Genomic DNA, 16,340 nt, shown 5'->3' on the forward strand with positions numbered 1-16,340 from the left:
TATTAGGCAAACCAGGCATTTGCCTGGAGCCCCGGGCCCCATAGAAGGTTTTTGGGGCCCCCAAAAACCTTCTAACTTTTTTTTTTTTTTACCTTAATTTTTCCCGATAAAACATTAAGAACAGTTTCTTATTTACAATATTGATCTGGTCAAGAGGGCCCCAATCAGGGGCGGACTGGCCATCGGGAGGTTCGGGAGATTTCCCGAACGGCCGGACGATTTCAGGCCGAGCCGGCCGGCCGTAATTCTTTTAGATTGTTTTATTTATTTTTTATTATTATATATATATATATTTTTTTTTTTGTCAAATATGTAAATAAAAAGGAAAAAGTTGAGTAAGCCGTGATTTGGGGTGGCCTGCTGCCGGATATTTACTTACAGCGCGAAACGGAGCTCTTTCCTGACGGTGAAACGGGGCCGATGCGATGTCTATGGGCCAATGTATTACTGTCAATTTAGAGGGGGGAGCACCCCCACAGTGTATGGGGGCAAAGCGAGCGGCCAAAGCGAACGGCCGAACGGCCCCTCCCAACATGGACTGCTCCGCGGTCTGTCATTTCTGATTGGCTCAGCCTGACACACGGCCGCGTCACTTACCCGGTACTTCTCGTTGATCTCACTGAAGTTACACAGAAATACGAAAATGTCAAAAAGGAAAAAATGTGGTGGAGAGGCAAAAGAATTGGGTGGCGCTCAGAAGTTGAGGTTGAAAAGGAAAAAAATGTTAGAGCAAGACACAGCCAAATGTGCTAAATTAACCAACCTTTTCCATGGAAAAGCCAAGGTTGACGGCGACGCCCCTGTCAGCGAGACCAATGGTTAGGCGGGAACAGGACACAGCAGCATAGCTATGACAGGTGCACTAGCGAGCATGTTTGGCAATATAATAATGACTTAAACTAATTATGGAAGTACCAGAGACGTCGGAGAACAATTCATAATATTGTAATGCCCACGGAAGAGGCAGTGAATGAAGTATTGATTAGAGAGCGATTTATTAGATACCACCGCTAATAAACCATTGGAACACTTCAACACCGGTAACCACAGCAACGCACAACAAACCCCGGCCCGCCCCCATCTCCCAAACCCTGTGTATGTGTATTAAAATAAAAATTCCACTAAAATAATTGTACCTTGCACTATTTAGATCATTTTCAGCCTCGATTTACCTTTCTAGGCACATGCAATTTCTAATATTTTGTACATGGACAAGATTGCTTATAAAATATTTCCCAGTGATCTTCACAACTAGTTTTTATTATTTTACACCGTGGCAAAATTCAACGCGCGCTATTCCCGCGTTCTCATAAAAGGCCTCTCCATCCCAAAGTCCCGGGCCAAATTTTTTGGCGAGTCCATCCCTGGCCCCAATGCATATATTTTGTCCCCATATTTATTATTTTTATAAAAATCTCTTCACAATAGTAGCTTCGGGATGTCTAATTATTACTCATGTTTTGACGATCTTTCCGTGTGCACCCCCCTTCAGTCTGCACTACATGGACTATTCCATGTTACGCGCATCACGCTCATCATGCGTATGCGGAAATTATGTCAAATTCAAAACAGTAAGCGGTAAGAGAGAGAGAGAGAGAGAAATCGAGTGAGACATAAATCGAGTGAAACATGAAGCAATCGTACGAAAGCGGGTCACATAAAAAGAAAGACCAAAGGCAGGACTTTCTTTCAAAGCTGCCAAAGCTATCCAGCTGTTTTACAGCCACCGCAGTGGCAGCGGGACCGTCGGCGGATCAAGAGCAGCCGTCAACGTCGTTTGCTGTCACGTTACTGCTCCTTTCATTCCAAGTGGCTCTGGCTCAGCCAGCAGCGATGCTAATGACGTGTGTCAACAAACTGACGGAGATGATGCACAACTGGTAGTGAATATTTCTCACTCTCCTTCTTCCACTTTGGTTATTGAAATTTATGACAATAAGGATAACAATGACTGCGAGACACATATTCCTGTGGATGACCCAGCACTCTGGCCCAAGCTGCTGTGTCTTGGGCAGGTGCACACATATTCTTGTGGATGACCCAGCACTCTGGCCCAAGGGCCGCAGATTCACAAAAGCATACTATTACATAGTAATGAAAAATGGTGAGAGGGTGAACAGGTCTTGGTTAGTCTACAGTGAAAGTGCAGATCGTGTTTTTTGCTTTTGTTGTTGCCTTTCTGGAAAACAAAAACAACTGAGTGAGGAAGGATTTAAAGACTAGAATAACCTTGCAATGCATCTAATGAACCATGAAAGGTCTGAAGAGCACAGGAAATATAGTGATAGCTGGACGCAGCTATCAGTGGGTTTCCAGTAGTGGTTTCCAGTAGCTCACAGCAGATAGCTGCTGTGAGCTACTGGAAACCCTCAGGTAAATGAGGACTTATGGTTAACAGTCAGTGTAATGTGTCAACATAACTAATCTTATTGTTTTGTATGTTATTCTCAATTTGTAAATAGATAATTAACATTTGCATGAAAGAAGGATAGTGACTTTTGTTCATCCCTTTTATGGAGTATCTCATTATGCGATATAAGGTACTGAAACCGGTAGATGCAGGGGCCCCCAAATGACTGTTCGCCTGGAGCCCCCAAAGGGCTAAGTTCGCCACTGCTTACACTACATACTCAACCATATCTGGTCTGCTGCGAAATGCTACACAATGCACTCACAGGCATTCTGCAATGCAAATAGCCTAGCGATCAGGTAATTAGAGCACCGTATACATAGCATGTGGTAGAAATCAACATCAACAAACCACAGTTGTCAAAGTGGGAGTGTGACATTTTTATCATGTTACTTCTTCATTTACAATACCCCCACCCCCACCCTTGTACCCATTCCCTAAATTAGATTTAGGAAATGACATCTGACACACACACACACACACACACACAAACACACACACACAAACACACACACACACACACACACACACACACACACACAAACACAGACCCAAACACTTAACCGTGGTGTTATTTCAAGAAGATGGCCGGTGACACCTCTGAAGTGGCCCCCTACTGAGGCAGCATACACACAACCTTGATAATTCACTCATACCCCGTATCCAGAAACCAATACTGTGCAGCACGCACACAAACAGACACACACACACACACTTGCAAACGCATACACATGCACACACACACACAATTGCAAAAATACACAAACACACACACACACACACACACACGTCGGTTGCAAACTTGCACACACACACACACACCCACACAAAAATCTAAATAATTCACTGAGAGGGATAGACGTCTAACCCCTTGCATGAATATGTAAATTGTTGCCCATTGGCCACGTGCACTCTGCTTGCACATTTTGCTTTGACCACGTACAAAATGTAATCAGCTTATGAATATTTCACCAAATGCTTCCTGGATAGTTTAACTAATTCAGCCTTCCATTCCGTCTGCCATTAGCAATATTTCGCTGAGTCCACAAATTGCTGTCGGAGAGTTTACAGCTTCTGGCTTTGGGTCTAAAGTGTCATTCAGGGTCTGCCAAACGTTCATAGCGCACCTTTCCTATATGCCCACCACACTTGTTTGCTGTATCTCCTCAGTTGATTTGTGCTGTAAATTAAAGGGCTTTCATTTACTTTATGCATTATTGCGTGAATATTGTCTACATATATTTTAGTTGACGTTTGATGCAAAGCCGCATGAATAAAGCTGAGATACTGTCTTCCCTCATGCCAACAGTGAACACACAAAGGGATTCAAATTTATACAATAATACAGTAAATGATGATAAAATACTTGTGGATGCTTATATTTCACTGAAGATTTTCACCAACTATATTTGGTTGCTTTGTGGAATATGTTGAAAGGTGACAGATACACATTGTTCACACACATGATGCTGTTGCCTGTGCATTGTTATAACATTTTGCATGTAATATATCTGTCTAACATCCTCTGACTAGACTTATTAACTGTTTGTACTTTAAGCTGTTAAGATAATTACATGTTGACACATTCAACCTCCCCTCAGTTCAATTCTCTTGCTGCTTTAGAGCAAAATGAAATAAAATCAATGTTCAGCACCTCTCGCTGTGACAAGTGTGCTATTGCCAGCTTTATTTAAGGCCGTTTTAATGTCAAGATTGATGCCTTTAGGCAGGAAAGACTTTTCCCAGGTTTACCAAGCAAAACACATTTAACGTTTAACTGAATATCCAGGAGCTCTGCCTGTGATGGCTGAGCCAGGTAGCATGTGCGCCCGCTAGACAGACTCTTTGCACCACCAGGGGGTGTGGAGGGAACACACAGAGAGAAATGAACAAAGGATGATCTGAGTTTTATATTTTGATGTAACTTTTTTTTCCACTACATCCACTTTTGTCTCCAACCCACCTGATTATCTAAGGGGTTTGCCTGTGGTTAACGTTACGTGCGTATCATGATTTTTTGTTACAACAATTAAACCCCCGTTAAATCAGCATCACACCCGTATTATTCTAGGGTTCCTTCCTCTCTGGTAAGTGTCTGGTCATTTTGGAAAGGGAAAAGCTGCCTTTCTTTTCTGGTGTGGACGTGTGTGTGTGTGTGTGTGTGTGTGTGTATTTGTTTTTTGTGTATGTGTGTGTGTATGTATTTGTTTTTTGTTTGTGTGTGTGTATGTGTGTGTGTGCGCACCTGTGAGTGTGTGTGTGTGAGTGTGTGTGTGTGTGTGTGTGACAAGCGAGAGAGAAGACATGCATGCATATGTTCAGTGTTTAGATGAGAGTGTTCGATCACACCAAGATTGAGAGAGTGAGTGATGCCCAGAAAGTGATAGAGAAAGACAGCGCATGAGGAGCAAAGAGTGAAGAGGTGGAGGTGGCGGGTGCTGCATGGCGGCTGACGGTGTCAGGGGGAGGCCCATGAGCAAGCCGAGGGGATGAGAGTCTGCAGAGCCAATAAATTACGAGCCTCGAAGCCCCACTATACATTAATGGAAAGAGCAGCGCTGCTCTCTCCAGTCTGCCGCTGAGATTAAAGAGGAGGGAAATGGCGGTGGACAGGTACCCCCCGGCCTCAGTCGTTTCTCTGTCTATCCTCTCTATCTTTCTCTCATTCTCCCTCTCTCTCTCCCTGTGATCCAGCCTCTCAGAACCATCCAGGGTGGGTCCGGGCCCCAGAGGAGCTGGGAGAAGACTCTGTAGGACTGCAGGAGAAGCAAGCACACAGCTTCTGCTAAGAATTTAGTCTCGGGAAAGGATTCTCAGGATAGGATGCGTGCGGTTGAATAGTGGTCCTTAAAGATTCCCCAGAGATCCGTTTTCGATATAGTTGATTCATGAAATCATTCATTCGTATGTTGCGTGAGGTCATCTGTGACTTAATTCCTTGGTTACCACGAGACCCCACTGTGTGTCTTAATGGAAACGTGTGTGCTGTTTTTCTCCTGCTGTTGATTTCTGCTATTGTTGAATAGAATCAGATTAAATTAAAAACACCTTCATTGTTTGATAACACTTCGCTCACTTCTGAGCGTGCGTGTCTCCTGCCAGTCTTTTAAAGTGATACACATAATTATTACAATTAGCTGTCAGGGAAGTAGCCTTGTCCTCATCGCACAGTAATCATGTTGAGGTGTAGGCTGGGAGAGAAGCTGAGAGTGAGAACTCCTCTCATTAGAGAACATTACTTGGATTTTTACTCTTTTGAAAGTTGCACACAACCTGAGGACACAGAAATACCGTTTTCTAAGCCCCCCTACACACCCTTCTCATCTGAAGTAATAACCGCAATCCATTTTTGGGATCTAATTCTATGATAAGGCTGAATCGGTGGGGGTTTGGGGGGAAGACAAAGGCATGAGCAAGACTGTGCTTTCTGTTCGAACGAAGAGAAAGTGGGAGGAAAAGATGGTGGGAGAGAAAGATGGTGATTAAGGCCAGTCAGAGAGACGAGAGCGAGAGAATGAGAGAGAGAAAGGCCCTGCGACAGCACCGGCAGTATGAATATATAAGGCGAGGAGTGGTTATGATGATACCCATGTCATATCTCGTCATCCCTGTCAGAAATGGACAATATTTCAAAGTAACGACTATGGTCTCTGGCGTTAGATGCTTGCTTGCGTACTGCACCCATGGCGCCCCCCCCCCGCCCTTCGCGATGTGTATCAGGGGCTGTCTTGTCCCACGGAGGGAGTTATGTCTACAGGAGCATCCCTGTGGGGACAAGGTGCAGCAGCAGCGGTGGCTCCATGCGATGACAACACAGGGCATATCATAATGAGAAGCCCAGGGCTCGCCTCCACCAAGGACATACAGGGAGGGATCATACTGTAGTCATATCTCCTTGATTAACTCACATCTGTTCCCACACACACACTCCCACACACACACACACACACACACACACACACACACACACACACACACACACACACACACATAATCAAACGTACATTTACCCACACATCCTGAAAAACACACATCCGAATCAAAAAAATCGTTTTAGGTTGTTAAATATATCCTATCTATATCTATATATATCCATAGTATTTCGATATATTTGAGTATTGCCATTTGTCTTGTCAATACACATCCATGGACATATACAGACCAGATTAGGTACAAGAAGTACAAAAGGTCCACACACACTAACTCTGAGGTGTCTTCTAAGTATGCTCTGCACCACTCCTTCTCTATGGGTCACCTTATTGCCTAGTTGGCAGCTAGCGGCAAGCTAGCCTAATGACAGTGAGGCTACAGTCTCTACAGGCTAATGTTACTTTTTTCCCCCGGTGCTCGACATTGTATTTCAGCCAGGGAAGACTTATTAGTGGCTCTGCTGATGTCCACACCTCCCTTCAAGATCCTACACATAGGAGAGTGTGCGTTTGTGTTTGTTTGTGTGTGTGTGTGTGTGTGTGTGTGTGTGTGTGTGTGTGTGTGTGTGTGTGTGTGTGTGTGTGTGTGTGTGTGAGTTGGTGTGTGTGTGTATGTGTGTGTATAACCATTTGTGTGTGTAGCAGCGGGTGTCTGATGGGATGGTGCTCAAGTGTAGAGCACTCATCGTGGGTTATTAGTAGCATGCAGGGGTCCATCAAGCATGAGAGAGAGGGTAGAGGAGGGTAAGAACGAGCAAGGGTAAGAGAGAGAGAGAGAGAGAGAGAGAGAGAGAGAGAGAGAGAGAGAGAGAGAGAGAGAGAGAGAGAGAGAGAGAGTCAGAGAGAAAGAAAGAGAGAGAGAGAGAGAGAGAGAGAGAGAGAGAGAGAGAGAGAGAGAGAGAGAGAGAGAGAGAGAGAGAGAGAGAGAGTCAGAGAGAAAGAAAGAGAGAGAGAGAGAGAGAAAGAGAGATGGTTAAGAGAGGATTATTCCTCTAGCAAAGTCATGGGTCTTTACGTCCCAAAACCAGAGACTATCAATGGACTCCTGGTTGCTCCTGGTCCTCCTCTCTTCTCATCCCCTTTCTTCTCCTATCCTCTCCTATCCTTTCCTTTCCACTTTTTGCAACCTTTCAGTCACCTGACAGACAGTCATTTAGCACATCTGCACGTATTCACTATATTACTTTCATGCTTTTCCTTACAAACACACACACACACACACACACACACACACACACACACACACACACACACACACACACACACACACACACACACACACACACACACACACACACACACACACACACACACATACACCAACCCATACACACATACACAAACTACACATTTCTAGAGACACACAGAGCGTCCTGCCTCTCTCCATAGGCTCTGTTCATTTCCGGCAAAGCCCCCTCACAGCACAACCCTGTCTCGTCAAAATTACGTTCCCAGAGAACTATTCGGCATTCTCAATTACGTTTGTCATAAAACGTATTTTTTCCGCGATAACGTTTTATTGAACGTATTGCAAATACGTTCGTCCTCAGCCTATTTTTGGCCATTTATTAACCTCTAGGATTATGTTTGGTTGAAACGTATCCCAGATAGGTTAAATGTCAACGTATAGCACATTATTGTCATTAAGGCATAGGTATCTCCCTTTCAGGGAACGTTTCATTTAACGTATTTTGTCTGAAAAACGTATCTTGGCTGTGGATACGTGTTATTGAACATATCGCAAATACGTTCGTTGTCAACCTATTTTTTGCCATTCATTTACCTCTAGGATTATGTTTGGTTGAAACGTATCCCAAATATGTTAAATGTCAACGTGTAGCACATTATTGTCATTAAGACATATTTCCCTTTCGGGAAACGTTTCATTGAACGTTATTTTGTCCCTGATTACGTCTTATTGAACATATTGCAAATAGGTTCGTTCTCAACATTTTTGTTGTTCTTTATTTAAGCTACCTCTTGGATTACATAGACTACATTTAATTGAAACGTATCCTTAATAGGCTACGTTAAATTTCGATAACACATTATTGTCAGCATATAGGCATAGGTCTACCTCTCGGGGAAGCGTACGTTTGATTGTAATGTTAATAGTCCAACGCAGTGGTGTAGTGGTCCCTGGAGAAGTGGGTATACTCTAAATGTTTGCCCTTTTTTTTAACGCAGCCCAGAAAAACACCCTTTTTTAGACTCTACTACTCTTTTTAGTTTACTTACATTGGCACATAATTTCTGCTGCTTGATCTCAGGGAGGAAGGATTATGAAATGACTAAACAAATACAGGCCCACAGACTAGTGAGAGTCAACTATTCCTTATTCCTGGAATGACACTTATTCTCTCACATGGCAAATCAGTAATTTCTTTTGTAAACGGTGTCTTTGAACAGCTGATTCGCAACACATAGCATGGGCCAGAGTGTGCCACTATATTATGAAATTAACATGACTTGATCAGGAGCAGTTTGTAGGTATTACTGGTCACACAGGCAGCCAGCATGAATGTAAAATATAGATGAGGCAAACATGGTGTTTCAGTAATTTTTTGAACATTTATTTAAATAACATACTACTTTTGACAATGCATCCTTATTCATATTTCACCTTAGATTAAACATTAGATTATTTCTCTTCCACAACAATCATCTCGTTAGATATGTACAATATCAATATATACATAAATATCATATGATGATTGAACATCATCTTTCAAATTATTCAACAAAACAATATGTAACAAAACAACAATATTTAGTTTACAAAGAAAAAATATAAATGCATTTACAACACATCAATAGTGATATGCTCTCTGAGCCCAGTACTGGGTTTCTAACCATGATCTACAGTATATTCCAGACAGACCTGCTTTCTGCAGGAGTTTTCACACTGCACTGTCTAGAACGCACAGAAGAGGCAGCACGATGGCTCTTCAACCAGGTCCTTGTATACTTTCTAGGATCAAACTTGGAAGTAGGCGGGCCGTTGATATTAATCATCATCAAGTTTGATATGTTTGAGATCAGTAGGACAGCCCTTTTGTCTGAGCTTATATTGTTCATAAGGCTAAAGTTCCTCTCACACTCTGCTGTACTGACAGGGAATGTTTTCATACAGTTCATGAGTGGTTTTAGATCCTTGGGCTCACTAGTGGGCTGTTCCAGTAGGTCCCGCATCCCATTCAGTGCTTGGTCTGTGCACAGGTTAAATCGCTTGCACAGTCGCTTAATTTGTTCTTCACCATGGCGGATGCTGGGCTTTGATGGCCATTTACTCTGATCAAGGATGCTGAGGTCCTTGATGGTCTCATCCTCAAAAGACAAGCGTTTCTCCAGATTGTTCACAAGGCTTTGTAAGAACTGGCCTGGATTGATAGACCTCAGCTTTGCCATTGTTTTCAGTGTTGTAGACCGATACTCCCCAGTCTTTTTTGCTTCTAAAGCCTCACTATATTTCTCACCTGGACTCTCTTTGAATGACTGGATCACTCTGATTGAGCGTTTCAGCAGATGCTCAGCTCTGAGCAGAGTTATCGAACGAGACTGAAGCTCCTGTGACAGGAGACTTAGTTCATGGAGTGTGTCATACATGAGCCCAAGGTCACAAATAAATTCTGGACTTTGAACACGGTCTAGTAAACCTCTGTACATTTGCCTGTCTTTGGTGGACCTTGTCTCATCACAGCAAGCATTTTTAAAGTGCTGCACAAGAGCTCCCAGGGATGTCCAAACAGCACGAACAGTCCGAAAGCTACTGGCCACCCAGCGTACATCCAAGATTCTGCCAATGCGAAGAAGTTGTGAGCCTACTTCAGCTGCTGCATTTTTGAGTTCACGCTCATTTTTGTTTGACATACTATACACAGAATATAGCTTCTGGATAAAAGTTTTGAAATGATTGACAGAGTTTACCTCATCAACTGCATCAGACACAGCGAGTTCAAGTCTATGGTTCATGCAGTGCCATACAAAAAGCTTCGGGAATCTCGAGGTCAGCCTGGTTGCTACTCCTGACTTCTTTCCTAACATGACACTGGCTCCATCAGATACAAATGTTACCCAGTTTTCATGTAGCCACTCTTCTGTAAAGCCAGCATTAGTTAAACAGGTGAGTAACGCCTGTTCTATGCCATCTGCTCTCTGATTTTCCAGTTCAACAAGTTCAATGAATATGAACTCAGGGCTTTCTTCTTGAATTGATGCTTTAATTGAAACTGTCATGACAGCTTTGTGACTTAAAGAAGATGCCTCGTCAATTAGGACAGCCAACTTACTGGATGATGCTATAATGTTACTGACAATTTTGCTCTGCATCTCACTGGCAACATGTTGTATTATTTGTGTTGCACTGTAACGTGAATGAAGTATTGTGCCCATTTTTAGACCATTCAGTTCCTGCAGCTCGATGAGGCTCTCATGGTCAGAAAAGGGTCGGTTTTTTTTGGCAATATGGTAGGCTGTTCGAAACACGGCTTCAGTTTCCTTCATGTAGGACTCAGTCATAACCTCCATTGCATTCTCAATGGCAGCTTTGTCCTGTTGCTCTGCCACGTTCACTGCCTGAGTGTGGGCCTTGGACAAAGCATGTTTCCTCACCTTATTTCTCAAGACAGACAGACTTGTTGTTCTACTTCCCTGGCCAGACACTTGAATTTCAAAGTTCATCCATTCTCTTGAGAGTGATACACCTTGCTCCTTGTTGATCCCAATGGAGTTCACACTGCTACAGACCAGACATCCTGTGAAGCATAAACACACACAATATTTCTCTGTGTCCACTATTTCAGAAGTTACCCAAACGAGCAATCTACCTAAACTTACCCATTTTTTTGTTTTTGGATCCCAACCAGGGGTTCTTGCATTTAAAATCTTCTTTTTGTTTGGCAGTCCACAAGTCTGGCCAGTCATTATTAATGTCTACAGAAAAACAACAAAAATTATTGAATTACAGGTAATAAAATAACTAAAGTGATTGAATAACGGGCTACAAGGGAAACAATGACCAAAACCCATTTGAAAGTGTAAAGTTGCATAATCCCTTTCGTTTTATTTATTACCCCCCCCCCCCCCCCCCAACAAAAAAAGGCCCACGCCCACCTACCGTAGTTGACGTCTTCATCCGAAGTTGTACCGGCATCTTTGGCTGTGGGCGGAGAGGCAGCATCTCCTTCACTGACAGCCTCCTCTCCGACGGGGGCGGGGGGCAGAGCGGGCGTCGACGGTAACTGTACCGGTGTACGATCGCTAACATTAACTGTTGAGCTGCTGGCTAATATTGATTCGCGAGGACGTTTGAAATTGTCAAATGAAATTTTTGTTTGGATAGCTCGCTTCATTTTACCGGATTATTATAGAAAACCATTTAAAGTAAACTTGTAAAAGTATACTAGCTATGTAAATTTGTCTTTTGCGATATTTACTATATTACTACGGCATGACCCGCCTTTCTCTCCCTCCGATTGGCTCATTCGTCGTCATGCCTACAGTTAAACAAACTAATCAGTACAGCGAGCCGATAAGTGGCAGAGTAGCGCGTGGGTCATGGCTTCACCGGGGAAAAGTGGGCGATTTCGCTTTCAGATACTACTGAATGGTGCGCATCTGGGGGGGTTTAGAAGTGGGTATACGCAATGCTGACTGAAACGTTATATCAACATGTCACAAGAGGAGAAATTAGCTGCTGACGGGGTAACTGTAGGAGCGGGGGTTGCTTTGTTGATTTCTTTATCTAGGGCTATAGCTGTGGTCAAAGCGGGAAGTGTGCGTTGTCTGGGCAGCTGCCTGAACTGAGCTGCAGGAAATTATGTTCACACGTTTCTTCATTCATTCATGAAGGCTATACCGGTGAACGGTGACGTCAGACTCACGCCCACCTACAAACCAATCAATGTCCAGTATCAGCCTGTCCTCTCGGAAATACGACCACGTAGGTGGTTTGTTCCGCCACAGATAACGACCCATTGGAATTTATCCAAAACGAGCGAACGAGGCCCTCTACATGTGCGGGCAACCCTTTCTCATCAAAATTACGTTCCCAGAGAACTATTCGGCATTCTCAAATATGTTTGTCTAAAAAACGTATTTTGTCCGTGATTACGTTTTATTGAACATATTGTAATGACCTCGCCGGTGACATAACGATGTCGAGTCATTAGTAATTGAAGGAACTTTTAATGGACCAAAACCAGGTCACTGAAACCAGTAACCAACGGCAGAAATCCCACCCAAAACAAACCCCGGTTACCCCGGCAACCACCAACACGGTCTCACTCACGTGCAGGCCCCCACCCTCGTGTTCTTCCAAGGCCCTCCCCAAGCTGACCTAATGATTCGCCCCCACACTGATTGACAAGAAGAACATTACAATACATGCACACAGAACAACTGGCATAACGGACAACGAAATACAATGCAACACATAACACACAAACTATTTAACTGTCCCAGGGTCGCTACAATATCGTAAATACGAATTCGTTCTCAGCCTATTTTTGCCATTTATTTACCTTGTTACTATGGCAGAATAAAGAATAAATTCATGCATTATCATTCAACTTGAACATGTGTTTTTACAGTATAGAGTTGTGGAGAGGGATGACGTATGTTGGCAAACCCGGAAGTGAGCGTCGCCCTCGGTTCCCTTGACAAAAAGCCAACGGGTTTTCTATTGGATTTTGGATCATTGCAGAAAAATCCTCAACTCCTCAAAAACGGAAAATAAATAAATAAATAAAAATAACGGTGCTCCAAAGAACGAAGTGTAAACCAATGCATTCTGAATGGGAGTGTTTCTCCGATTTTTCCATGCTACACAGCGAAATGTGAACCCATGCAAATAAAGACTTCATGGTCATAATCATTTAAATATCATTAATCTACTACTGAGTGTGTAGGGAGGTATTCTATTTTTTTCAACGGGGCTGAATCCAGTCACTTGACCGTCATGGTTGCTATGGTGGTTGCTATCGACCGCCCCCTCTAATACTCGTGGCTCTAAAAACCACGCGGCAAAGGAGCTGCCGTCAATTGGGTTGTTTTTGTCGTAAACTAGGGTCCGATGGTTGAAAAATAGACAGATATTCCAAGGTATCCTCAAAAGGCAGCTTGGATATGTTTATTTTCTGCAGTTTAGACTTCTTCTATAACTAATTTCTGAAAGCAAAACACCAAGCTCATTGATTTAACGAGGGAGGGTTATTTGAAACAATTTATTAAATAAATATTTGTGAGAGGTCATTCCTTCTCCTGATTTTACTTCCTATTTATGTCTAGGGTAAACCCCTACTGTCCACAAGCATCCCCCCCTCCCCATATGGATTTGGAGAATTGTTGCCACGTCCCAGTGGTGGAGGTATCATATATATATGAAAGAGGGCATTCAATTATAGCCTAATGATCAATTAGGAGGCCGAAGCCCTAAAGGAAGTGATGCAATAGGTGACTGAGTCGACAACATTTAAGTAAGCTGTAAAGCGTCTCTTGTATATCAAAGGGGGTCTCAAAGGACGCATAAGCTTCAACCTGTGGCTCCATACAGGAAATGACTCAGCAAGTGCTCCATCTCGTTGCAACTCACCCAGCGGCTCGCTTGCAAGATTTTGGCCTGAAGTTCTTCCCAGACCTACACCCTAGCCATCCAACATGCATATCTGAGAATCAGGCCTCTCTTTAATAATGACAAAAAGTTATGAGAGAAACACACATTAACTTTTTGTTATCTCATAAGCGGCGTGGTGCCGGCTCCTTTTGACCTTTTAACCCCCGACTTCAAAAACGTGGCCACAGGCCAGCTGTGTCTACACAACTTTAGCCACAAATGTACACCTCGATCCCACAAAAAATGGGGACTAGAAACTAACCTCTGTCTTATGTACATTTACTGTACTGTTGGAGGTCACGCCCCTTTGCCGACCTTTTCGAGATAGCTAGGGATACTAAAATGTTTACACACATTTCCCGGGGCCCCGTGAACGACATATCCGAGATTTGGAGTTCTAGCCCTTAGAGAAAAAAAGTTTTCCCAAATGGAGTGTCATTTGTACAAAGCCCCTCAGAAGTGTAGCCTGCAAGACCTAATGGTTCAGAATGTGGTGGAAAAACAGTTTTTGAGATAGGAAGGTCCTACCGCCCTGAAATTTTTTAAATGTCAACGTGTCACGTTGACACGTTGACATATTTGGGATACGTTTCAACCAAACATAATCCTAGAGGTAAATGAATGGCAAAAAATAGGTTGACAACGAACGTACTTGCGATATGTTCAATAACACGTATCCACAGCCAAGATACGTTTTTCAGACAAAATACGTTAAATGAAACGTTCCCTGAAATGGAGATACCTATGCCTTAATGACAATAATGTGCTATACGTTGACATTTAACCTATCTGGGATACGTTTCAACCAAACATAATCCTAGAGGTTAATAAATGGCAAAACAATAGGCTGACAACAAACGTATTTGCGATATGTTCAATAAAACGTATTCACGGCCAAGATACATTTTTCAGACAAAATACGTTAAATGAAACGTTCCCTGAAAGGAAGATATCTGGGATACGTTTCAACCAAACATAATCCTAGAGGTTAATAAATGGCCAAAAATAGGCTGAGGACGAACGTATTTGCAATACGTTCAATAAAACGTAATCGCGGAAAAAATACGTTTTGTGACAAACGTAATGCCGAATAGTTCTCTGGGAACGTAATTTTGACGAGACAGGGTTGCACAGCACATGAAGCCAGATGCCGACCGAGGATAAGGTTCCATGCAGCCTTGTCTGCTTTGATTCATTCATTTCATATTCAGCCCTCCTGGAATGAATACGGTTTCAATACTTGATATGCGCATAGTTTTTCATATGATCACAACATGACTGTGCGAGGTAGAGAGAGTGTGTGTGTGTATCCATGTTTCCCAAATGAGAGTCCTTGAGGATAATACCGTGAGAAAGGAAATCGTATTTTATAGTTCTAACTGTATTCCCCCAATTCTTTTTTTTTTCCACTTTAAGGAAAATTGTTTCAATCAACATAGCAAAGAGACATTTAAATCAAACTAAATAACAATTGGTAGTGAGAGTGAATCGAAGCACAGTGGAAATTAAAGTGAATTGTGGGGGGCAGTGGATGGAATTACCATACATAGTATGCTGTGCAGGCCTGGAATGGGGCTCGCTGACACAGTGTTTTGCTTTACAGGACTCAGCAGTAGAAATGACCGGTGGACACGGGGGTGTCAGACCTTGGGCCAGAAAACTGCCTTTCATTTGACCAAAAAATCATTTTGTGCTTAATAAAATACATATGAATATGTGAAGCCCTATACCAATGTCATTTTTTACAAAATCAAAACCATTGTTTATGCTGATTCATAGATCATGAATATCAAAAGAGTTTTTTTTCTCTTTTCATTTGATGCTATGGTTCTGGCTAAGAATTGGAATTTTGGCACCAAACTTTTTGGATGCATACCGTGGATATGAACCACACATTTGAAAAATGTGTCAATAACAATAGGTATCCACATATACACTGTGGATGCCTAAATAAGGAAAACAACAACTAGAATTGCGAGGTGACCTGGGAAGAGGAAGGAGGCATATTCGGTAACCCTACTCAGAGCCATATCATGAGAAAAAAAGTATGCGGTGCTTGAAATTATGTTTTTGTTCATTTCTGGAGTCTCTTAATAAGCCCGTTACAGGGGTCAGAGTGTCTTCTATTGCATATTATGGTAATTGCTTATTTCGCAAAGCAATGAGACTGTGTTAGTAAACATATGCCTCCATAAAATGCAAACCTATACATACACACACATGGACACATGGACACACACAAACATACAGACAAACATACACACACACACACACACACACACACACACACACACACACACACACACACACACACACACACACACACACACACACACGCACACACACACACGCACACAGACTCACTCTCTCACTCACTCACCCACACAAA

At 42.8% G+C, this 16,340-nt stretch overlaps 1 protein-coding gene across 2 annotated transcripts; it reads right to left on the bottom strand.

Annotated features, from left to right (window-relative positions):
- Nucleotides 1-8,896: 8,896 nt before the first annotated feature.
- On the bottom strand, nt 8,897-11,986 carry LOC115556307 (E3 SUMO-protein ligase KIAA1586-like). 2 transcript variants are annotated; one of them, XM_030373495.1, is made up of 3 exons: nt 11,456-11,986; nt 11,176-11,271; nt 8,897-11,093 (listed from the first exon to the last, which is right to left on the bottom strand). In XM_030373495.1, the coding sequence occupies exons 1-3, from the start codon at nt 11,688-11,690 to the stop codon at nt 9,199-9,201; spliced, it is 2,226 nt and encodes a 741-aa protein (XP_030229355.1). In that variant the 5' UTR covers nt 11,691-11,986; the 3' UTR covers nt 8,897-9,198. The 2 variants fall into 2 exon arrangements, with proteins under 2 accessions (XP_030229355.1, XP_030229356.1); XM_030373496.1 differs by lacking the exon at nt 11,456-11,986 and having other exon boundaries at nt 11,176-11,422.
- Between the last annotated feature and the right edge of the window lie 4,354 nt (nt 11,987-16,340).

This window comes from Gadus morhua, chromosome 12 (assembly GCF_902167405.1).
Source record: "Gadus morhua chromosome 12, gadMor3.0, whole genome shotgun sequence".
NCBI lineage: Eukaryota > Metazoa > Chordata > Actinopteri > Gadiformes > Gadidae > Gadus > Gadus morhua.

Coding starts and splice junctions, on each gene's coding strand:
- LOC115556307 (XM_030373495.1), bottom strand. CDS start 11,690: ATGAAGCGAGCTATCCAAACAAAAATTTCATTTGACAATTTCAAACGT. Junction 11,272..11,455: donor GGATGAAGACGTCAACTACG/GTAGGTGGGCGT, acceptor GTTTTTCTGTAG/ACATTAATAATGACTGGCCA. Junction 11,094..11,175: donor ATCCAAAAACAAAAAAATGG/GTAAGTTTAGGT, acceptor TATGCTTCACAG/GATGTCTGGTCTGTAGCAGT.